The sequence below is a fragment of the Ovis aries genome, chromosome 12, assembly GCF_016772045.2.
Source record: "Ovis aries strain OAR_USU_Benz2616 breed Rambouillet chromosome 12, ARS-UI_Ramb_v3.0, whole genome shotgun sequence".
NCBI lineage: Eukaryota > Metazoa > Chordata > Mammalia > Artiodactyla > Bovidae > Ovis > Ovis aries.
Window position 1 is genome coordinate 55,578,415 of NC_056065.1, and position 26,200 is coordinate 55,604,614.

Sequence of the window (26,200 nt, forward strand, 5' to 3'; positions counted from 1 at the left end):
TCACGGTTCACATACTGTTGAAGCCTGGCTTGGAGAATTTTGAGCATTACTTTGCTAGCAGGTGAGATGAGTGCAATTGTGTGGTAGTTTGAACATTCTTTGGCATTGACCTTCTTTGGGATTGGAATGAAAACTGACCTTTTCCAGTCCTGTGGCCACTGCTGAGTTTTCCAAATTCTCTGGCATATTGAGTGCAGCACTTTCACAGCATCATTTTCCAGGATTTGAAATAGCTCAACTGGAATTCCATCACCTCCACTAGCTTTGTTCATAGTGATGCTTCCTAAGGCCCACTTGACTTAGCATTCCAGGATCTAGGTGAGTGGCTCTAGGTGAGTGATCACACCATCGTGGTTATCTGGGTCATGATCTTTTTTTGTACAGTTCTTCTGTGTATTCTTGCCACCTCTTCTTAATGTCTTCTGCTTCTGTTAGGTCCATACCATTTCTGTCCTATATTGAGCCCATCTTTGCATGAAATGTTCCTTGGTATCTCTAATTTTCTTGAAGAGATCTCTAGTCTTTCCCATTCTATTGTTTTCCTGTATTTCTTTGCACTGATAACTGAGGAAGGCTTTCTTCTCTCTCCTTGCTATTCTTTTGGAACTCTGCATTCAAATGGGTATATCTTTCCTTTTCTCCTTTGCCTTTCGCTTCTCTTCTCAGCTATTTGTAGGGCCTCGTCAGACAACCATTTTGCCTTTTTGCATTTCTTTTTCTTGGGGATGGTCTTGATCCTCCTGTACAATGTCACAAACCTCCATCCATAGTTCTTCAGGCATTCTAACAGGCACTGTAATCCCTTGAATCTATTTGTCACTTTCACTGTATAATTCTAAGGGATTTGATTTAGGTCATACCTGAATGGTCTAGTGGTCTCCCCTATTTCCTTCAATTTAAGACTGAATTTGGCAGTAAGGAGTTCATGATCTGAGCCACAGTCAGCTCCAGGTCTTGTTTTTGTTGACTGTATAGAACTTCTACATCTTTGGCTGCAAAGAATATAATCAATCTGATTTTGGTATTGACCATTTGGTGATGTCCATGTGTAGAGTCTTCTCTTGTGTTATTGGAAGAAGGTGCAGCCAAATAAAAAAGTTGTCTCCTTTTCTACTTTGCTAATACTACTACCTTAGTTCAGGCCCTTGTCATCCTGAACAATTAACATATCCTCCTAGCTTATCTTGCTTGTAGTCTTTTCCTTTCATAGCCACCCACCACACAGGTGTTATATGTAGGGCAAAGTATCATGTCATTCCTTTGCTTAAAACTCTTGACAGCTGGTATTTAAGTCTTAGCTCCTTCACATGTGATGTCTTCCTTGATACAGCCTTTGTTGTGTGCTTCTTAGTTCTGATATGTTGAAGTGACTACAGTTTCACTGTTTGATGCCTTTGCTATCACTGTTTTCTTTGCAGACAATCTCATCCATTGCCTTCTGATTTAAGTTCAGGTGTCAGCTCCAGGAACATCTTGTAGATGGATGTTAGGTAGGTGCTTCCGTACTACCCTATGGATATTTTATCACTAGGCTGATGACATCAAGTTACTGCACAACTTTTTCTCCCTTTATTCATTTCTGTTACAGATGAAATAAATATGAATACAGCAAATATATACCTTTCTAGCAGGACTTTTCCTCCTGGGATAGGTTTTCAGGCCTTAAAGAGGCACATTTTGTTCTAAGGGCTCTTGAAGATGGAGCAAGAAAATAAGTAGTGATTCTTTTTTGATTCAGCCATCACACAGAGGTTGAGCATTAGTTAGATAATCCAGAACATCACACTTACTTTCCAATGTACTGTCTGTCTTCACAGTCAACTAAAAGTAAAGTGAGCTGTGCAGATCTGGGTAGCCAGCCCAGGATTAAAAATTGCCACACATGAGCTACATGTCAACGAGCTGGAGGAATAGTAAGATAATACTGCGGGATGAAGTAATGCTCTTCAAAAAACATTCAGGAACACTCACATGTTGCTAAAAGATTAAACTTGAAGGAAAAGACAACCATACAGAACATATTTTCACAAACTTTTTTTTTTTTATTACTCTTTGCACTATGCTTGGGAACAATATGTTTAGAAAAATATTATTCACTGACAGAACACTCAAATAAAAATCAGGTTTTTATCTATTAGAAAAGTCTCTTCTTGCCTAAGTGGTTTTCCTGCAAGGTCAGTAGGTTCTGGAGCTGATCACCATATTGCTCGCTGGATCCCAGACAGTTGTCCATGATCAGCTAAGTGACGGAAGACAATACGGCTGAGCCTCCAGCGCCGCTTTACGCCTCGTGGACGGGACGTCATAACACATCGATTTCTGATTCTAACGGGGCAGCTATCCCGGGGAAGGGCAGCAATTTCTTCATCAGCCACCTCCTAAGGGAAGTTGCAACGTTATTTACACAGATCACATGCATTTATTTATTCTAGATGATGAGTCAATGCTCAGAGGAAGAGAACACAAAAGGCTAGATTCATTAATGCAGCCGAGTTTGGCAAAAGAACCCTGGGTACCATGATGAATTTTACTGAGTAGAAACAAACAAGCCAGAAAGAAACAAACAGGCCAGAAAGAAACAATGCAGAATTGACACACTTGCAATGTAATTTTTCAAAATTAAACTGAAACCTAACAAACATAACCAAGAATCCACAAACTAAGTGTAAAGCTCGAAAAGCTTTCACCAGTAGAAGACAGCTGTGTAACCAGCAACTAGACGAAGAAACAGTGTCAGTACCTAAGACTTCCCTCTCCTCTTTCGGTCACTGACCTCCCGGCTAACATTCTCATTTCTCTTTTGGAAAATACATGAATGCATTTCTGTTGTCTCCCCAAATGAGTTCCCCAGCTTCGCTGAGAAAATCGATATAGAACACTGTGTAAGTTTAAGATGCACAATGTGATGTCATGATACATGTATATACTGTGAAAAATAATTACAACAAGGTTAACACCTCCATCACCTCACATAATTACCTTGTGTGTGACAGAACACTGAAGATTTACTGTTTAAGCAACTTTCAAATATGTAATACAGTAGTGCTAACTATGGTCCACATGCTGTACTTATTTAACCCCAGAACTTATTCACCTTATAACTGGAAGTCTGTACCCTTTGGCCAACACCTCCCCATCTCCCCTAATCCCCAGGCTCTGGTAACTACCATTCTACTGTTTCTATCAATTTGGTTTTTCAGACTCTAAATATAAGTGAGATCATACAGTATTTGTCTTTCTGACTGACTTCACTTAGCATAATGCCCTCAAGGTACATCTATGTTATTGCAAAGGGCAAGATTTCTTTTTTTAATGGCTAAACAGTATCATACTCTGGGCTTCCCAGGTGGCTCAGTTGGTAAACAATCTGCCTGCCATGTGGGAGACCCAGGTTCAATCCCTGGGTAGGGAAGATCCCCGGGAGGGCATGGCAAACCGCTCCAGTATTCTTGCTGGAGAATCCCATGGACAGAGGAGCCTGGTGGGCTACAGTCCATGGGGTCGCAAAGTCAACATGAGCACACATGCAGTATCGCACTACCACACTCTGTGCCGCTGTGTGTGTGCAAATCACACTCTTGGAGTGGCACGTTCACCTGCTGATAGACAGTCAGGCTGTTTCCATGCCCTGGCTACTGTGGATAATACTGGAGTGAACACAGGGATGCAGCTCTCTCTTCATTTCTATCTAGTGATTTCATTTCCTTCAGGTTTATACTCAGATATGGAATTGCTGGATCATACGTGGTAGTTCTAATCTTTAATATTTTGAAGAGCCTCTAAACTATTTTCCACAGTGGTTGTACCAATTTACATTCCCAACAGCAGTGCACAGGGTTCTCTTCCCCACATCTTCACCAATATTTATCTCATCTTTTGGACAGTAGCCATTCTGACAGGTGTGAGGTGAGAGCTCTTTGTAGTTTTTGTTTGCATTTCCCTGATTAGTTGAGCATCTTTTCATGTACCTGTTGGTCATTTGTGTCTCTTTTGGAAAAATGTCTATTCAGGTTCTCTGCTATTTTTTCATCATTTTTTGGGGGGGTGCTACTGAGCTGCATGGCTTCCTTATATTTGGGGGATATTAAGCTCTTGTCAGGCACATGGCTTGCAAGCGTCTTCTCGCACTTTGCAGGCTGCCTTTTCACGCTGCTGCTCTCAGCGTGACACAGTCCACTTGCTTTCCTTTGTCGCTTGCACCTTTGGTGTCACAGCTAAAAAAAAATCACTGCAAAGGTCAATGTCAAGGAACTTTTACCCCTTGTTTCCTTCCAGCAGTTTCACACTTTCAATTCTTTTAAGTCTATCCCATTTTGAGTTTCTGTGAGTGGTGTTAAGATAGGGGACCAATTCTACTCTTCTGCATGTGAGTATCCAGTTTCTCCAGCACCACTCATGGAGAAGCTATCCACAACACCCACTGAGTATTTTGGCTCCCTTGTCGAATACTTGTTGACCAGTTATCTGTGGATTTATTTCCAGGTTCTCAATTCTGTTCCACTGGTGTATGTGTCTGTTTTTATGCCACTACCATACTGTTGTTTTTTTTTTTTAACCTTTCAAATCCACTTTTATTTTCCTTTTTCCTCCTCACATACAGAACTTTTCCACACACTCAATTTCTTGTAGCTATAAAGTCACTTGATGTTGGTCAGGTACCATTTTATCCCTTAAAACTTTGCTGGCATCAAAATATGACAGTTAACCAGTGTTAAATCTGTAAAATATTTACATAGCACAGCACATTAAGCTTTAGACACTTGGCAATTAAACCACATAAAAATTGGATAAGACCCCCAACCTACATGTTCAGAATCAGGTGTTCACAGTCCCTATCTGTGTACATGGTTCAAAAGGCAGCAGAGGCAACAGGCAGTTACTCCGAAGGACATGGACCACTATTATCTGGAAGCACATTATGTTATCCCAGTGTCATGTACCACTCCACCTTTCTCCAAGGCGGTCTCATAATTCTGGAATGGCAGGTCCCGCTTATACAAAATGAAGACAGACAACACAACGTTTACTCTGTAGAGACATCCTAACTCCTACTATGCATGCATGGTGATCTTGAATGCAACGCGTCCTAAAAACTTGTCACGGTCATTCTGGGTTTTTAGGTTGGGTGATCCATCAATCTTGCACTCAACCATTACTTCTTTTACATCACCATCACTACCAAAGCTGGCCTGGACGGCAACTAGTGGCTGCAGGTAGCTCCCATGCAGTTTTTTCCCATAATATGGAAAATATTTTAAATCTATCGTTCCATTGGAAGGATAAGTTGATAGAAATGCTGTGCTTTCACTCTTTGCAATACAGTCTATCCTGGGTTCTCCTTGAGGCTTTAATCCAATTATTCTGTTCATTTTCACAAGAATACAAGGCTTTCCTTCTTGGTAGCCAAACGTGGGATCATCCACACCACTGCATGCTTCAAGTAAAGCAAGAGGAAACTGACACGCTGTGTATTCTGGACCCTTCTGCTCAAAAAAGGTTCCACTGGTACAATCTGTGAGATTCTTCTGTTCTTCTAAGCCATATGGCTTTAGAAATTTCTTAAGGTCATCAATGTACCCTTGATAGGATTCTAAATCAGACAGGCTGAATGAAAAATCCAACGCAGACACTGGTTTTGGAAAAACCGTAAGTCCTGGACTAGGAATCTGGTCACGATATTTTGGAACCTCATCATTCAGAGTCTGAAGCATGGCCCACATTGTGAATGAAAAGAGTGCTGCCAGGAACCCATAAAAGACTAGGCAGAAGAGCAAGATCAAACCCCAGCTCTTGGCGGTGCGCCCCAGGAATTCTCCGGTTGTCCGGTTGTAGATGAAGAGCTTCCACTCGGCCAGGCTTTGGTTGAAGGACTTCTTGTCTGTCTTCGTCATGGTGTGTGTGCCGACGGCGAGAGGAGCGGCGGCCGCGGGGGTGGAAGCGGCGAGGAGCGCTGAGGCGCGTCCCGGCACGAGCGGGGAAGCTCGGCGGCGGCGGCGGGAAGCGGGACGGCAGAGGAAACCTTCTCGCTGCGGTGAGCGCTCAAGCAGACTGCGCTGCGCCGCGCCGAGCCGGGGCCGCCGCTCCGGCCGCCCATACTGTTTTGAATATTATAGCTTTGTAAACCAGGAAATGTGATGCCTCCAACTTTGTTCTTCTTTCTCAGGATTGCTTTGACTCTTTGATGGTCTTTTGTAGTTCCATACAAATTTTAGGATTATTTTTTCTATTTCTGTGAAAAAAATGCTATTGGAATTTTGATAAGAATTGCACAGAATTTATAGATGGCTTTCTGTAGTATGGGCATTTTAAAAACATTAATTCTTCCAACCTATGAACATGGAATATCTTACTTATTTGCATCTTGCTTATGGTAAATGTTTCTTTTAATGTGCTGCTGAATTTGGTCTGCTAGTATTTTATGGGGAATTTTTCCATCTCTAGTCATTAGGTATACTGACCTGTAGTTTTCTTTCTTTTTAGTGCCCTTATCTGGCTTTGCTATCAGGGCAATGCTGGGCTCATAAAATGACTTTGGGAGTGTTTGTTTCCCTCTTACTCGATGTTTTGGAAGAGTTTGAGAAGAACTGGCACTAGCTCCTCTTTAAATGATTGGTAGAATTTACTCCTGAAGGCATATGGTCCTGCACTTTTTTCTGATTACTGATTCAATCTCCTTACTCATCACTGGTCACTTCAGATTTTCTGTTTATTCATAATTCAGTCTTGATAGGTTTTATGTTTCTAGGAATTTATCTCTTTCTTCTAGGTTAGCCAGTTTGTTGGCCTACAATTGTTCTTATCAATTTGTTATGATTCTCTGTATTTCTTTTGGTATCAGTTGTAATATTTCCTCTTTTGTTGCTGATTTTATTTGAATCTTCTCTCTCTTTTACTATGTTAGTCTAGCTAAACGCTCATCAATTTTATCTTTTCAAAAAAATCAGCTCTTAGTTTCACATATCTTTACTGTTTTTCTGGTTTCTATTTTCATTTATTTCTGTTCCAGTGTTGGATTCTGCTAATTTTGGGCTTATCTGTTTTTATTTCTAGAACCTTGAGGTATTAGGTTATTTCCCATAAGATTTTTGAAGTATGCAAGTGTGAAACCTCTGAAGACCAAGTAGAAGGAAATGTTTGACATGAAGATGAAGACGAGGAAGGATAGGAGCAAGAACCTTGACATCTACAGTAAAGATTCTGACTGCTGAGATGCAAAGACAAGTGATCAGGTTAGATTTACATTTTTAAAACATCATTTGCAATGTAAGGAAATAAATATGGTAAGGGCAAAAATGGTTCAGGGGGAAAACATAGATTACTGCAGTAGCTAGCACTAAGGTTTTGTCAGGACAGATTTATTCTTACATATGTGCTTAAAAGTATGTGTATTATTGTGCATGTATTTGTATGGGATAGACCCTTACTAGACTATGATGTAAGTAAAATAATTACTCTAACATATTAAAAACACATAAACGTATGAAAATGTATATGAAAGCCGCTAAGTTTATATTGAGCTTCCCTGGTAGCTCAGACCAGGTAAAGAATCCACCTTCAATGCACGAGACCTGGGTTTGGTGCATGGGTGCGGAAGATCCCCTGGAGAAGGGCGTGGGAACCCACTCCAGCATTCTTGCCTGGAAAATCCCCATGGACAGAGGAGCCTGGTGGACTGCAGTCCATGGGGTCACAAAGAGCTGGACATGACTGAGTGATAAGCATAAGTTTATATTAATTATTCAGCATTAAGAGTAGTTCCTGACCTCCAAAAGCTCATACATATGTTGCTATTAAGAAATACTGACAAATCTGTGTGCTAAAAATTACAAAACACTGATGGAGAAAAATCAAAGACCAAAATAAATGAAGTGATATACTTAAAAAAAAAAAGAAGTAATGATAAAATTATATGAAACATGATTAAGTCAATGAATGGTAAATAGTAAGAACTACAAAAGGAACTGAACAGGAGAAATGACTGGACTGGTAGAACATGAAGAACAGCTACAAATTATTAACATGTGTATGAACATAAAGATTTAAGGCAGTGTACAACTGAGGAAACCAGAAGTGAAAGAGACACATGTACCCCAATGTTCATTGCAGCACTGTTTATAATAGCCAGGACATGGAAACAACCTAGATGTCCATCAGCAGATGAATGGATAAGAAAGCTGTGGTACATATACACAATGGAGTATTACTCAGCCATTAAAAAGAATTCATTTGAATCAGTTCTGATGAGATGGATGAAACTGGAGCCGATCATACAGAGTGAAATAAGCCAGAAAGAAAAACACCAATACAGTATACTAACACATATATATGGAATTTAGAAAGATGGTAATGATAACCCTGTATGCAAGACAGCAAAAGAGACACAGATGTATAGAACGGACTTTTGGACTCTGAGGGAGGAGGAGAGGGAGGGACGATTTGGGAGAATGGCACTGAAACATGTATACTATCATGTAAGAAACGAATCGCCAGTCTATGTTCGATACAGGATACAGGATGCTTGGGGCTGGTGGGGGATGATCCAGAGAGATGATATAGGGTGGGAGGTGGGAGAGGGGTTCAGGATTGGGAACTCATGTACACCCGTGGCAGATTCATGTCAATGCATGGCAAAACCAATACAGTATTGTAAAGTAAAATAAAGTAAAAATAAAAATTAAAAAAAAAAAGATTTAAGGCAGTGTACAAATGAGGAAACTAGGCAAAGGGAAAATGAGACAAAAGAGCATTCTGTGAGAGCCTGTAAATTCATTAGCACCAGGACAGAAATTCGCCTTGTAAGCTAGTTGGCAGGCAAGAAAGAGCCATGTTAAGTTCCCAGGATTAAGAGAGGCTCTACACAACTATTGATGGTTCTCAAACCAGAGACTCTTCATGGAGGTCTTCATAAATTTGTCCTCCCTAACATCTTAAGCTTTGTTTCTCAGGAGCCACTTCTTATTACTGCCTAAATATAGGCAAGTAGCTTAATGTCATTACAATAAAAGCTGTAACAGAATGGTCCAAGGCACTCTGTTGTCTGCTTATCTGGCTGAATTTAGATAAGATTTTAAAAGAATCCATGATAATGAAGAACCTATACATTATTCTCCAAATTTATATGAATGAAATAATTTTTACTCTAAGCTTTTGATAAGTTTAATGGCCTTGAGTATGAGTTATAGACTCTGATAAGACTCCTGCATGCAGGTATTTTATGCTGACAGATGGGCCCAGGACTTATGCTTCAGGAAGCCTGAGGTGACATTCTCTTTTTCAAGTTAAAGAGTATGACAAGAAGTCAAACCTATATGGATGGCCACCTCATGGGTAAAGGAATTCAGAAGCAGGCTTAGGGATGGCCTTGGATAAGGAATAATGTAGGTCATGTGCTGGGCACGCTGAAAGACTGGAATGAACTGGAGAGACACCATAGGTCAAATAACTATCCAATTTCTGTGTGGTCACCATGCCTCAGTACTTTCTAAGCATCACCTAATGAAATGGCTGCAAGGCTAGTTAAGAATGAATAATTTTTTTATTTGAAACTAATCAAAAGTTTCAATGGTATTTGTTTATGTTGACCAACAAAACGAGATTCTAGTCTCTACAAAGTACACTAAGTTACAACCAACAGTATGAAGTGATTTGAGTTAACGATTTTCTGGCAGATACTCATCTTAATTAGCTAACCTGAAGGTGTTTTGGAAGAATAGTATTCTTCCTGAGAGAATTGATCCGTAGCCTCTCATCTGCATACTCATAGGCCATTTTTCTTCTCTTTACATCACGCAACATTCTCCAATCGACATAGTAACTTCGAGCTTGGCCTGAAGCTGATGAAGGAACCACCTAAAAGAGACAAGGAATAAGTGGAGGAGAGTCAGACCCAGGGTTTGCCAGAGGATCACAACCCAACTCCACCCACCAGCCTCTCAAAGAAAGAAAACTACTGTCCCGCAACCCACACAATAATCTGCAAATTCAGGCCAGACACTATCCTGGGACTACCTGGCCCCCGGCCCTCAGTGGGTGAACACTGCTGGGATGTAAAAGATGTCTCTTACAGAGGAACACTTCTCCAAAGTTGAGAAACATAACCAACCTATCACATACATAAAGTACAAACAGCACTTGAGATAAAATGAGGTGACAGAAAAACATATATGAGGCGAAGGAACAAGATAAAACCTCGTAAGAGCAACTAAGTGATATGGAGGTAGGCAATCTACCCAAGAAACAGTTCAGAGTAATGATTGTAAAGATGATCAAAGGACTTGGCAGGAGCACAGATGCAGAGAGCAAGAAATTATAAGCTTTCAAAAAAGAATTAGAAAATACAAAGAACAATGAAACAGAATTAAAGAATGCAATAACTGAAATGAAGGATATCTCACACACTAGTAAAGTAATGCTGAAAATTCTCCAAGCCCGGCTTCAGCAATATGTGAACCGTGAACTTCCAGATGTTCAAGCTGGTTTTAGAAAAGTCAGAGGAACCAGAGATCAAATTGCCAACATCCGCTGGATCATGGAAAAAGCAAGAGAGTTCCAGAAAAACATCTATTTCTGCTTTATTGATTATGCCAAAGCCTTTGACTGTGTGGATCACAATAAACTGTGGAAAATTTTGAGAGAGATGGGAATACCAGACCACCTGACCTGCCTCTTGAGAAACCTGCATGCAGGTCAGGAAGCAACAGTTAGAACTGGACATGGAACAACAGACTGGTTCCAAATAGGAAAAGGAGTACGGCAAGGCTGTATATTGTCACCCTGCTTATTTAACTTATATGCAGAGTACATCGTGAGAAACACTGGGCTGGAAGAAACACAAGCTGGAATCCAGATGGCCAGGAGAAATATCAATAACCTCAGATATGGAGATGACACCACCATTATGGCAGAAAGTCAAGAGGCGCTAAAAAGCCTCTTGATGAAAGTGAAAGAGGAGAGTGAAAAAGTTGGCTTAAAGCTCAACATTCAGAAAACAAAGATCATGGCATCTGGTCCCATCACTTCATGGGAAATAGATGGGAAACATTGGAAACAGTGTCAGACTTTATTTTTGGGGTTCCAAAATCACTGCAGATGGTGACTGCAGCCAAAGACACTTACTCCTTGGAAGAAAAGTTATGACCAACCTAGATAGCATATTCAAAAGCAGAGACATTACTTTTCCAACAAAGGTCCGTCTAGTCAAGGCTATGGTTTTTCCAGTGGTCATGTATGGATGTGAGAGTTGGACTGTGAAGAAAGCTGAGTGCTGAAGAATTGATGCTTTTGAACTGTGATGTTGGAGAAGACTCTTCAGAGTCCCTTGGACTGCAAGGAGATCCAACCAGCCCATTCTGAAGGAGATCAACCCTGGGATTTCTTTGGAAGGAATGATGCTAAAGCTGAAACTCCAGTACTTTGGCCACCTCATGCAAAGAGTTGACTCACTGGAAAAGACCTTGATGCTGGGAGGGATTGGCGGCAGGAGGAAAAGGGGACAACAGAGGATGATATGGTTGGATGGCATCATTGACTTGGTGGACGTGAGTTTGAGTGAACTCTGGGAGTTGGTGATGGACAGGGAGGCCTGGCATGCTGTGATTCATTGGGTCGCAAATAGTTGGACACGACTGAGCGACTGAATTGAACTGAATAGAAGGAATCAGTATGGACTCAGTGATTCAGAAGAATGGATCAGTAAGCTGGAAGACATAGGAGTGGAAATCACTCCCATGTAACAGAAAAAAGAATGAAAAATAATGAGGCCAGATTAAGGGACCTCTGGGATAACAGGAAGCATGCTAACAGTCACATTATAGGGATCCCAGTGAGAAAGGGTCTGAGAAAATATTTGAAGAAACAATAGCTGAAAACATCTGTGATTTGGGCAGGGAAACAGTCACCCAAGTACAAAAAGCACAGAGAGTCCCATACAGGATTAATTTACAAAGGAAATATACCATAACACATTGTAATAAAAATGACAAAAGTTAGAGAGAGAATATTAAAAGCAACAAGGGAAAAGCAACAAATGACTTATAAGGGAATTCCCATAAAAGTACCAGCTGATTTTTCAGCACAAACTGCAGGCCAGAAGAATGTGCATGAGGTACTTAAAAATGATGAAAGAGAAAAACCTATAATCAAGAGTACTCTGCTCAGCAAGGGTCTCATTCAGATCTGATGGAGAAATCAAAAGCTTTCCAGACAAGCAAGAGCTAAGAAAATCGAGCACCACAAAACCAGCTTTATAACAACTGCCAAAGAAACTTCAAGAGGCAGAAAAGAAAAGGCCACAACTAGAAACGAGAAAATCACAAAATGGAAACACTCACTGGTAAAGGTAAACATACCATAAATATAGGAAATCATCCATGCACAAAGCTAGGAGGGAGGTTAAAGACAAAAGTAACAAGTAGTAAAACCATCTGCATCCACAATAAGCAGTTAAGGGTTACACAAAACTAGATGTAAAATATAAAATAAAGAGTAGTAATCATGAGGGGAAGAGAGTACAAATGCAGAGTACCTAAAATGCACTAGAAAATAAAAGATCAACTTACAACAAGCACGTAAAACTACACACTCCAATGCAAAACCTCATGGTAATTTCAGCAAACCAGAAGTCTGTAATATACATACAAAATGAAAATGAAATCCAAATATAACACCAAAGACAGTCATCAAATCACAAGAGAACAAAAGAGTGTAGGGAGAAAAAAGACCTACAAAAACAAATCCAACACAATAAACAAAATGGCAGTAAGAATATACATATCGATAATTACCATAAATGTAAACAGATTAAATACTCAAACCAAAAGACATACATTGGTTGAATGAATATAAACAGAAGACCCATAAATATGCTGTTAGTGAGAGACCCACTTCTCAAGAAATACAGAATGAGACAGGATGGAAAAAGGCGTTTCATACAAGTGGAAATCAAATAAATGTTGGAATAGCAATACTCACATCAGATAAAATATACTTTTTAAACATGGCTACAAGAGACAAAGGAGGACATTATATAATGATCAAGGGATCAATCCAAGAAGAATATATAACAACTGTAAATATATGTGGACCCAACAGAGGAGCACCTCAATAGATAAGCCAAATGTTAACAAACATAAAAGGAGAAACTGAAGTAACAAAATAATAGTGAGGGACACTAACACCCCACTTGTATCAATGGGGTATAACACCCCACTTGTAACACCCCACAAATGTCTATTCTGTCTGGATAGATCATCCAGACAGAAAATAAATAACGAAACACAGGCCTTAAATGACACATCAGACCTGATATTTATAGAGCATGCAACCCCAAAACAGAATACACATTCTTTTCAAGTGCACTTTGAACATCCTCCTGCATAGATCCCATGCAGGGGCACAAAGCAAACTTTGGTCAATTTGAGAAAACTGAAGTCTTATCAAGCATCATTTCCTATCATGATGCTATGAAACTAGAAATCAAGTAAAAGAAAACACACACACACACTGAGATAAAACAGTATGCTACTAGACAATCAATGAATCACTGAAGAAGTCGAAGAAGAAATCAGAAAATACCTGGAGACAAATGAAAATGAGATATAGCAAAAGCACTTCTAAGAAGGAAGTTAATCGTGATAAAAGTTTATCCAAGGAAACAAGAAAATCTCAAGTAAACAATCTAACATTACACCTAGAGCAACCAGCGAAAGAAGAAATAAAAACCAAAGTTAGCAGAAGAAATCATAAAAGTCAGGGCCCAAACGAATTAGCGACTAAAACATCAATAGAAAAGAGCAACGAAAGTAAAAGCAGGTTTTGTTTTTTTTAAGATAAACAAAATTTATAAATCTTCAGAGAGACTCATCAAGAAAAAAAGGGAGAGAGCCAAAATCAGTAAAATCATAAATGAAAAAGGAAAAGTTACAACTGACACCACAGAAATACAAAGGATGATAACAGACTAGTATGAGCAACAATATGCCAATAAAATGTGTAACCTAATTGAAATGGACAAATTCTTTGAATGGTACAATTTCCCAAGACTGAACCAGGAAGAAACAGAAAATTACTAGTACTGAAATGGAACCAATTATTTAAAAACTGCCAATAAGAAAAGTCTAGGAACAGATGGCTTCACAGAAGAATTTTACCAAACATTCAGAGGTGAGTTAACACCAATCCTTCTGAAACTATTCCAAACAGCTGCAGAGGAAGGGACATTTCTGAACTTATTCTATGAGGCCACCATCACCCTGATAAAACCAGATAAAGACATCACAAAAAAAAAGAACATCACAGGCCAGTATCACTGATGAACATGGATGCAAAAATTCTCAACAAAATTCTAGCAAACAGAAGCCAACAACACATTAAGGATCAAGTTGGGTTTATCCAAGGATGCATGGATTCTTCAATATACACAAGTCAATCAATATGATACACCACATTAACAAATTAAAAGATAAAGATCATATGATAATCTCAATCAGTACAGAAAAAGCTTTCGACAAAATTCAGCACCCATTTATGAGTGCTCTTCATAAACTCTTCAGAAACTGGGCATAGGAGGAACCTATCTCAACATAATAAAGGCCATATATGATAAACCCACAGCAAATATTCTCAGTGGTGAAAAACAAAGAATTTCCTCTAAGAGAAGGAACAAGACAAGTGTGCCCACTCTCGCCACTATTATTCAACGTAGTTTTGGGAATCCCGGCCATGGCAATCAGAGAAGAAAAAGGATTAAAAGGAATCCAGACTGGAAAAGAAGTGAAACTTCCACTGTTTGCAGATGACACAATACTACACATGGAAAACTCTACAGATACTATCAGAAAATCACTAGAGCTAATCAATACACAGAAATCCCTTGCATTACTATACACTAACAATGAATAATCAGAAAGAGAAATTAAGGAATTAATCCCATCCACCATTGCAATAGGAAAATAAAATACCTAGCAATAAATCTATTTAAGGAGACAAAAAACCTTGTACTCAGAAAACTAAAAGATATGGATGAAAGAAATCAAAGATGACATAAACAGATGGAGAGATATACCAGGTTCCTAGATTGGAAGAATAAACATTGTGAAAATGACTATACTACCCCAAACAATCGACATATTCAATGCAATTCCTATCAAATTACCAATGGCATATTTCACACTTCACAATTCGTATGGAAACACAGAAGACCCCAAATACTCAAAGCAATCATGAGAAAGAAGAATGGAGTTAGAGGAATTAACCTTCCTGACTTCAGATTATATTACAAAGCTACAGTCATGAAGATAGTATGGTACTGGCACAAAAAGAAATATAGTCCAATGGAACAAAATAAAAAGCCCAGAGATAAACTCATGTACCTATGGGCACCTTGTTTTTGACAAAGGAGGCAAAACTATATAATGAAGAAAAGATAATCTCTTCAATAAATGGTGCTGTGAAAACTGGACAGCTATATGTAGAAGAATGAAATTGGGACACTTCTTAATACTATACACAAAGAGAAACTCAAAATGGATTAAAGACCTAAATGTAAGACCAGAAACTACAAACCTCCTAAAGGAACACATAGGCAGAATATTCTTTGACATAAATCACAACAAGATTCTCTATGACCGATCTCCTAAAGTGGTGGAAATAAAAACTAAAATATACAAACAGGATCTAATTAAACTTAAAAATTTTTGCACAGCAAAGGAAACCATAAAGAAGATGAAAAGACAACCCTCAGAATGGGAGAAAATAACTGCAAATGAAACAATTGACAAAGGATTAATCTCCAAAATGTACAAGCAGCTCAGGTAGCTCAATATTAGAAAAACAAAGAACCCAATCAAAAAATGGGCAGAAGACCTAAACAAACATTTCTCAAAGAAGATATACAGAGAGCTAATAAACACATGAAAAAAATGCTCAACACTGCTTATTATTAGAGAAATGCAAATCAAACTACAATGAGGTACTATCTCACACTGGGCAGAACAGCCACCATCAAAAAATCTATGAACAATAAATGCTGGAGAGGATGTGGAGAAAAGGAAACCCTCTTGCACTGATGGTCAGATGTAAATTAATACAGCCACAGTGAGGAACAATATGGAGATTTCTTTAAAAACTAAACTACCATATGATATGACCCAGCAATCCCACTATTGGGCATATACCCTGAGAAAACCACAATTCTAAAAGACACATGTATGCCAGTGTTCACTGCTGCACTATTCTCAACAACCAGAACATGGCAGCAACCTACATGTCCACTGACAGATGAATGGATAAAGAAGTTGTGGTTCATATATATAATGGAATATTACTCAGCCACAAAAGGAATGAATTTGAGTCAGTTCAAGGGAGGTGGATAAACCTAGAGCCTGTTATACAGAGTGAAGTAAGTCAGAATATTAACACTGTATATCAACACATATATATGTGGAATCTAGAAAAATGGTACTGACAACCCTGTTTGTAGGCAGCTATAGAGAAGCAACACAGAACAGACTCAGAGACACAGCATGCAAAGGAGGAGGTGGGACGAATCTAGACAGTAGCACTGAAACATATATTTTGCCATATGAAAAACAGATAGCCGGTGGCAACTTGCTATAAGATGCAGGGAGCTCAGCCTGTGCTCTGAGACAACCTAGAGTGGGAGGCAGGTTCAAGAGGGAGGGGACATATGTATATCTACGGCTGATTGATGTTGATGAATGGCAGAAACCACCAGAACATTGTAAAGTATTATCCGCTAATTAAAAAGAAATAATTTTTAAATAAGAAAAAGAAATTCAACATCCATTTATGATAAAAATTCTCCACAACGTGAGCACAGAGGAAACACACTTCAACACAATAAAGGCCATACATGATAAAACCACAGCTAACACCATCATACTCAACGGTGAAAAGCTGAAAACAGTTCCTCTAAGATCAGAAATAGTCAACAAGCTGGAATTAAGATTGCCGGGAGAAATATCAATAACCTCAGATATGCAGATGATACCACCCTTATGGCAGAAAGTGAAGAGGAACTAAAAAGCCTGTTGATGACCACTGGAAAAACCATAGCCTTGACTAGATGGACCTTTGTTGGCAAAGTAATGTCTCTGCTTTTGAATATGCTATCTAGGTTGGTCATAACTTTCCTAAAGGCAGAGGAGCCAGAGATCAAATTGCCAACATCCGCTGGATCATTGAAAAAGCAAAAGAATTTCAGAAAAACATCTATTTCTGCTTTATTGACTATGCCAAAGCCTTTGACTGTGTGGATCACAATAAACTGGAAAATTCTGAAAGACATGGGAATACCAGACCACCTGACCTGCCTCTTGAGAAATCCGTATGCAGATCAGGAATCAACAGTAAGAAGTGAACATGGAACAACAGACTGTTTCCAAATAGGAAAAGGAGTATATCAAGGCTGTATGTTGTCACCCTGATTATTTAAGTTATATGCAGAGTACATCATGAGAAACGCTGGACTGGAAGAAACACAAGCTGGAATCAAGACTGCCGGGAGAAATATCAATAACCTCAGATATGCAGATGACACCACCCTATGGCAGAAAGTGAAGAGGAACTAAAAAGCCTGTTGATGAAAGTGAAAGAGGAGAGTGAAAAAGTTGGCTTAAAGCTCAACATTCAGAAAACGAAGATCATGGCATCTGGTCCCATCACTTCATGGCAAATAGATGGGGAACCAGTGGAAACAGTGTCAGACTTTATTTTTTGGGGCTCCAAAATCACTGCAGATGGTGACTGCAGCCATGAAATTAAAAAATTAAAAGATGCTTACTCCTTGGAAGGAAAGTTATGACCAACCTAGATACTATATATAGAAAACCATAAAGATGCCACTAGAAAGCTATTAAGGCTCATCAATGAACTAGATAAAGCTTCAGGATAGAAAATGAACACACAGAAATCTGTTGCATTTCTCTACACTTAACTATAAAAACTCGAGGAGAATTAAGAAAACAACCTCATTTATCATTGCATCAAAAAGAATAAAATACCACCCTTGTGGCTCAGATAGTAAAGACTCTCCTTGCAATGCGAGAGACCAGAAGGGACAGGCTACTCACTCCAGTATTCTGGCCTGGAGAAGTCCATGGACTGTATAGTTCATGGGTCGCAAAGAGTCGGACACAACTGAGCCACTTTCAGTTCACTTCACATCTACCGAGGGCTTCCCTGGTGACTCAGTGGTAAAGAACCTACCTGCCAATGCAGGAGACATGGGTTCAATCCCACCATCAGGAAGATCCTCTGGAGAAGGAAATGGCATCCCACTCCAGTATTCTTGCCTGGGAAATCCCATGGACAGAGGAGCCTGGTGGGCTACAGTCCATGGGGTCTCAAAAGGGTTGGACACAACTTAGCAACAACAATAAAGCCTACCAAAAGAGGCAAAAACCCGTACTCCAAAAACTGTAAGACCTTGATGAAACAAGGCACAACACATAGAAATATATACCATGTTCTTGGGTTGGAAGAATCAATATTGTGAAAATTACCAATTTTATTGTGAAAATTACCAATACTACCCCAGGCAATCTATAGACTCAATGCAACCCCTATCAAATTATGAGTGGTATTTTTCACAAACTAAAACAAAATTTTTTTTATTTGCATGGAATTATAAAAGATGGAATAGCCAAAGTAATCTTAAGAAAGAAAAATGGAAATAGAGGAAATTAGGCTCCTTGGCTGCTGACAATACTGCAAAGCTACAGTAATCAACAGAATATGGTTCTGGCACAACAACAGATCAACAGAACAGGACAAAAGTCCAGCAATAAATCCCTGCACTAGGGTGAATTCATCTACAACAAACAAAGAATATACAATGGAGAAAAGACAATCTATCCAGGAAATGGTCCTGGGAAAAGTGCACTGCTACATTTTCCTAGAGGAAACACAGGCGGAACAGTCTTTGACATAAATTGCAGCAATATGTTTTTGGATCCATCTCCTAGAATAATGGAAATAAAAACAAAACTAAACAAATGGAACCAAGTCAAACTTATAAAAGTTTTGCACAACAAAGGAAACCTATAAACAAAATGAAAAGACAACGCATGGGCTGGGAGAAAACATTCACAAATGATGTTACTGACAAGGGCCTGATTTCTAAAATACACAAATAGCACACGCAGCTCCCTAACATAAAAACTAACCACCCAATTGAAAAATGGGCGAAAGGTTTAAATACACATTTCTCCAAAGACGACAGACAGATGGCCAAAAAGCACACACACAAAGGAGTTCGACATGATTAATTCTCAGAGAAATGCAAATCAAAACTACAATTAGTTATCATCTGATACTAGTCAGGATGGCCATCATCAAGAAGCCTACAAATAGCAAATGCTGGAGAGAATGTGGGGAAAAGGGAACCCTCCTATACTGCTGGGTCAGAATGTAAACTGGTACAGCCACTATGGAGAACAGCATGCAGTTTCCTTAAAAATCTAAAAACAGAATTACCAGCAATACGATCCAGCAATTCCACTCCAGGGGATATAGCTGAAGAAAACCCTAACTCAGAAAGATACATACACCCCAGAGTTCACTGCAGCACTACTTACAACAGCCAGGACATGGAAGCAACCCAGATGTCCATCAACAGAGGAACGGATAAAGAAGTTGCGGTACATATATGTGCATGTATATGCAATGTAATATTACTCAGCCATAAAAAAGAATGAAATAATGCCAACTGCAGAGACAAGGATGGACCTAGAGGTTGTCATACTCAGTGAAGTTAAGCTAGACAGAGAAGGACAAATATCCTATGATATCACTTATATGTGGAATCTAAAAATATTGTATAAATTATTTACAAAACAGAGTCACAGGTGTAGAAAGAAATCTTACGGTTTGGGGGGTGGAGGAAAGGGATAAATTGGAAGATTGGAAGTGACATATACACATTACTATATACAAAATATGTAATTAATAAAGACCTACTATATAGCACAGGGAACTCTACTCAATACTCTGTAAGGACCTATATGGGAAAAGAACCTAAAAAAGAGTGGACATATGTCTATGCATAACTGACTCACTTTGCTGCACAGCAGAGACTATCACAACAGTCAATCAGTTATGCTCCAATAAAAAAATTTTTTTAATCTAATTAAAAAATGAGCAGAAAACCTAAAGAGACATTTCTCCAAAGACATACAGATGGCTAACAGGCACATGTGCGTGAGTGCGTGCATGCTTAGTCACTTCAGTCGTGTCTGACTCTCTGCGACCCCATGGACCATGGCCAGCCAGGCTCCTCTGTCCATGTAAAGATACTCAATATCACTAATTGTCAGAGAAATGAAAATCAAAACTACAGTGAGGTATCACTTCGTACAGGTCAAAATGACCACTACCAAAAAGTCTACAAATAACAATTGTTTGAGAGGGTGTGGAGGAAAGGGAACTCTCCTACTTTGTTGGTGGGAATGCAAATTGGTACAGCCTCTATGGAAAATGTTCCTTAAAACTAGAAAGAGTTACCGTATAATCCAGCAATTCCACTCTTGGGCATGTATCTGGAAAAAGCTCTAATTCAAAAAGATACATGCACCACAATGTTCATAGCAGCACTGTTTCCAATATGCAAGATATGGAAGCAACCTAAATGTCCATCACAGATGAATAATAAAGATGTGGGGTATACACACACACAAGGGAATATTACTCAGCCATAAAAAATGAAACAAGGCCATTGGCAGCAACATGGATGGATCTAGAGATTATCATATTAAGGGAAGCAAATCAAAGACTCATGATATCACTTATATATGGAATTTTTTTTAAAAAAATGATACAAATGAACTTATTTACAAAATAGAAATGAACTCACAGATACAGAAAACAAACTTATCATCAGAGTGGAAGGGGAGAAGAGATAAATTAGGAGTGTGGGATTAACAGATACACATTAGCATGTATAAAATAAACAATAAGAATTTAGAGTATAGCACAGGCAACTATATTCAGTATCTTGTAATAACCTATAATGGAAAAGAATTAAGAAAAAGAACACACACACAACACCAAATATAAGCATACTGTAGATCAACTACAGCTCAATAAAAAAAGAACTAAAAAAAGACACAAAGTGGATTCATCCTCCCACCTCATCCCTTATCTGCCCAGTGACCATACCCCCATCCCAGAGGTATCCAGTTACTAATTTCTTTTCTGTAGCCTTCCAGAGATTTTTGCCTGTAAAATATACGTACATACTCCCCCTCCCATGTTTCTTCTCCTACCCATTTTTTTCACATTTAACAATAGATCTTAGAGCTCTTTCTATATCCATGTTTAAAAGCTTCCACATTGTTTCAGGTTGCATAATATTCCACTATATGGAAGAGACAAGGTTCAGGAGATACTATCTCATAATAGGGCCTCTTTGGCATATTGTTTATTTCAAGCAAAAGGAATCTGAGAAACAGCAGGTCCAAGAAGGATTTTATGACCTTCCCCTGAATCAGGTCATAAGACCCTCACATGAGAGGGTCCCTCTGTATACCCAGGACATGAAAGAAGCATCCTTATCACTGAAGCCTGAGGAACACTGAGAAGAATCTAAATACCTGGCCATGCTAAGTTTCCTTTAGTTTTCTACACATAGCTCATGTCTTTAGTCTTACCACATTTTCCCATGGTTTACCAGGCTTCATTAACCCTAGCACAAAACCCACTTAGGTTTAACTCCTTTGGTTCTTCTTTCCTTATGAAAACTCCTGTGTTGGGTAAAACTTACAAATTTGTATGCTTTTCTCTTGCTATTGACACAAGGGCCCCAGCTGAGAATTTTTTCCCTCCCCACAAATGCATCATGATTTATTATCCTGAGACCTACTGGTAGACAACTAGACCATACCTCACCAGTTATCATTATAAACAATCTGCAATGAATAATGTCTGATGTAAACCATTTCATATATATTTGTATATATCAGCAGGATAAAGTCCTGGAAGCAGAACTGCTGGGTCAATGGGTACTTTGAAATTGTCACTCAAAACTCATTTCTTAGTGTGAGTTGTCCACTAACAAGACAGAGGGTTCATCACTGTCTCATGTTTAAATGGTGATAGCCAACAGTTCTGACTAACAGTACACACAGAGTATAGGGCATTAGAAACTCAAGTCTTTCCCAAACCAGAGCAGATACTATACATTCATTAAATTACAGCTGTGGAAAATGATGGCTTATAACTGCTGCTTTAGAAAAAACACATGCATAGCATGATACAGAATATAAAGCTGAAAACGAGACTACTAGACTAGAAAGATAACCTTTTTTCAACCTATCAACAAAAGATAAACTGCCTTCAATGCTTCAAAGTCTCAAGAGGAAATATAACAACTCTAAAATCATCTTTTAGAAGTAAGATAGCATGTATCCAATCGATACTGAAATTTCATTCATGACTGAGTCAAATGAGTACCACGGTCACAGCGGCTGGAAATAAGCGTCACGGAAAGAGGGCTCAGGCAAGGCTTTGAAGGGCTGACAGAATTCTGATACAGTTAGGAAGCGGGGGAAGGGAGAGAAGGTGAAGTTTTTCCAAACCAAACGGAAACAGACAAGATAAGAGTGGTAAGGTCCAAGGAGGTCATCCTGGCTGAAACAATTCACCTGACGGGGCAATGCAATGTCTGCTGTTACCTATGAAACTAAAAGCAAAAGAGAATTAAAAACCAAAATTAAATACTTTCCCCTTCAATTCTTTGCCAGACTATCCCTAATCAGTGTTCTATCATCTCCTAACAGGTTTCTATTTATTTAAGAAAAAACAAGGAACTTTTTATTCTTTCTGTACAACTTTTTTTTCCCTGACTATAAAGGCAATACACTTTTAAAATAAACATTTACTGGTCTCTTACATTAATTTCTTCTGTAATAGTTTATGTCCTTTGCCCACATTTCTATTATATTTTCTTGCCAGTTTATAACAGTGCTTTACATGTTAAGATTGCTTCTATTCTGTTCTGTACATATCCTAACCTACCCCTCTCTCTCACCCCTCTTCATCTCCTAAAACTATTCCATTGGACTTTCTTCAACTCATGGTCTACCATCATCAATATCTTCTAAATCCTCAACTTCTCTTAACAATTCCTCCAGATATTTGCTCAATAGTTTCCCCTATAGCTCTTTTTCTCCCATGACTGGGAGGAAGCTTTCACGCTCTTTACTGCAGCTTCCAGACTGTCCCTCCTTCCTGAGAGGAAGCTGTGACTCTTGTGCCACTGGGCTATACTTCCACCACTGCAGTCGTCTACCACAGCCCCCACCGTTCCCTTTCATTTTCCACTGTCAATCCTGGCGGTCACTCCTTCTGTCTTAATTGCTGGTGATCTCAACACAAGTGAAATTATACCCTGATCTCTCCACTCCACAAACTCTTTTCCTCCAGTCATTTTGTCCTCCACTCCTCTTTTCCTATTTACTTCCATGCTGGAGCTCTTTTATTCCCAGGAGGTGAAAGTTTCTATTATCCAATTGTGTGTACCTCATACTCTGTCACTTCTTTCTAGCATGTTTCCTCTAACACCCTAATAACAGCCCCTCTGGAACTTTCAATCCATTGCTCCTGCCAGCTTTTCACTTGTCTCTCAGCTTTTGACTTCCTATCTCCTGCTTGTGTCCTTAGTTGCTCAGTCGTGTCTGACTCTTTGCAACCTCATGGACTGTAGCCTGCCAGGCTCCTCTGTCCATGGGGATTCTCCAGGCAAGAATACTGGAATGGGTTGCCCATGCCCTCCCCCAGGGGATCTTCCCAACCCAGGGATCAAACCCAGGTCTCCCACAATGCAGATGGATTCTTTACAGTCTGAGCCACCTGAATTCCATGGTCTGTAAACACAATATTGTCTTTCATACACCCTCAACTCCCTGATCCCTCTTTCACTTCACCTTATTGGTTCTAATCCTTGCCACTATTCTTCTGATGTACTCTTGACTATTTTACACCATCTCTTCTTTCTTTAAATCCCTGACACCTGCTCCCACATCCCCATGTTTAGCTGATGACTTTACTTTCTCTTCAGTTATGAAATCAAAAGCATCTATAATCAGATATATAGGACAGACTTGTGGTTGCCAAGGGGGAGGGGGCATGGGGAAGGGCTGGATAAGGTGTTTGGGATTAGCAGATGCCAACTATTATATATAGAATGGAAAAACAACAAGGTCCTACTGTATAGCACAGGGAACTAAATTCAATATCCCGTAATAAACCATAATGGAAAAGAATATGAAAAAATATGTGCAACTGAATCACTTATGTTAATAAATTAACATAACATTGTAAATCAACTCTACTCAACAAAATAAATTTTTTTAAAGCATCTGCAATCATATGCACTACATTCCCTCCTGCTATTAAATTATTAAAGATCTGCTCCAATACAGTAGCCACTAACTGCACATGACTAGTGAGCCCTTGAAAAGTAACTAGAGCAATGAAATTCTAAATTTTATTTAATTTTAATTAACGAAAAAAATCTAAACTTAAGCAAACATTAAAAAGTTTTAGTTTTGATAGGACTACATTTTCCATCTTAACCGTGAAAAATTTAGAATCCAAACTAAGATGTACTCTTAAGTGTAAAATACAAACCTGATTTTGAAGATTTAGCATGAAAAAAAAGAATGCAAGATCTCACACATCACATTTATAGATTACATGTTGAAATACAATATTTTTGATAAACGTATTTAAAACATTTTAATAAAATTAACTTCATCTGCTAATTACTTTTTTTAATGTGGCCACTCGAAAACTGTAAGTTACAAATGTGGTTGGTATTTTATTTCTATTGGACAATGCCATTACAGATTAACTGTTCATGTTCTGAAGACCAAATAATCTAACACTAAACTCATCACCTCTTGCCTACACAAGCTACAGCTTCAGCAATTCTTCCCTCTCCTACATTATCTATTTTCCCCCCTCTACAGAATCTTTCCCTTTGACACATAAACATGCACTGACTTGTCACGCTAAAAATAAAAACCACCACAAAACACCCACTCTTAACCCATCCCCTCTTCAGCTATTGACCCAATTTTCTGTTCCTTTTTGCAGCAAAACGTCTTCAAAGGTTCGTCTACGTGTGTAGTCTGTGTTTGTAGTTTGCAGGAAAGATAGAAAGTATTTCTTTCCTCCCATTCTGTCTCTAATACTTTCACCCCCACCACACCACCGAAACTGCTATGCTGCAGGTTCCAACAATTCCCACGCTGCTAAACCCAGCAGAGGGGCTACCAGGTGCCGCAGTGGTAAAGAATCCGCCTGCCAATGAAGGAGTCCCAAGAGACGCCAGTTTGATTCCTGGGTCGGGAAGATCTCCTGGAGGAGGGCGCGGCAACCCACTCCAGTATTCTTGCCTGGAGAATCCCACGGACAGAAGAGTCCGGCGGGCTAGTCTATGGGGTCGCAAAGAGTCGGAAGCGACTGCGCAGGCACGCACGCAAACCCAACAAGCAATTCTCAGCCCTCTTAATTGACTTTAACCAGAGTTCCCCACTCGCTGCTCCTGGAGTGCTTCCAGGCCACCACGCTCTCCTCTCTCGCTCTGTTCAAGTCTCCTTTGCTCGGCTTTAACTTTGAGAGGTTTTGGGGGCCTCATTCTTCAGACATCTTCTGTCTCCACCTACACTCGTAAAGTGGAGTCAGTCTGCTGGCTTTCAACGCCAGTCAGCTCTAAGTATACAAATAACCCAATTTACGTTTGCAGCTCGGCCCTCCCCGGAATCAAGCCGGAGGAAAGAAGCGGACAGAGAGAGAACCCTGGAACAGGTCTGCACTGGGCGCTCCTGGTGGCAGAACAGTGGAGGACCTGTGGGTATGGAAGTTCAGAGAAGGGGAGGAGGGTATAACGGCGCGGGCCAGACCTGCCGGACGATCCGCAGCAGAGAGCCGAGCATGGAAGCAGCCATCTTGTTGACCGCAAATGTCAAACCGCTGCAACTTTATTAACACTGCCGCAGACAGCGAGGACACGAGGGGCGGGACCTGGGCCGCAGGGGGCGGGTCTTTAGCGTTCGAGAAGGAGGGGATAGTTAATTGGATTAGCGTTCTCGCGGTATTCAACGGAATTTGGGCAAAACGACAAGCTGGAAGTTTAGCTGTGATGTTGATGGTGGTCTGTGACGCTTTTCACCTGTTCCTC

General features: G+C 39.6%; 2 protein-coding genes across 2 annotated transcripts; both read right to left on the bottom strand.

Annotated features, from left to right (window-relative positions):
* Positions 1–2,019: 2,019 nt before the first annotated feature.
* On the bottom strand, positions 2,020–25,977 carry MRPS14 (mitochondrial ribosomal protein S14). The gene is made up of 3 exons (XM_004013818.5): positions 25,923–25,977; positions 9,691–9,849; positions 2,020–2,378 (listed from the first exon to the last, which is right to left on the bottom strand). The coding sequence occupies exons 1-3, from the start codon at positions 25,965–25,967 to the stop codon at positions 2,196–2,198; spliced, it is 387 nt and encodes a 128-aa protein (XP_004013867.1). The 5' UTR covers positions 25,968–25,977; the 3' UTR covers positions 2,020–2,195.
* LOC114117245 (sodium/potassium-transporting ATPase subunit beta-3-like) lies at positions 4,558–6,050 on the bottom strand. Its single transcript, XM_042229128.1, has one exon. The coding sequence runs from the start codon at positions 5,889–5,891 to the stop codon at positions 5,052–5,054; it is 840 nt and encodes a 279-aa protein (XP_042085062.1). The 5' UTR covers positions 5,892–6,050; the 3' UTR covers positions 4,558–5,051.
* Positions 25,978–26,200: the final 223 nt, after the last annotated feature.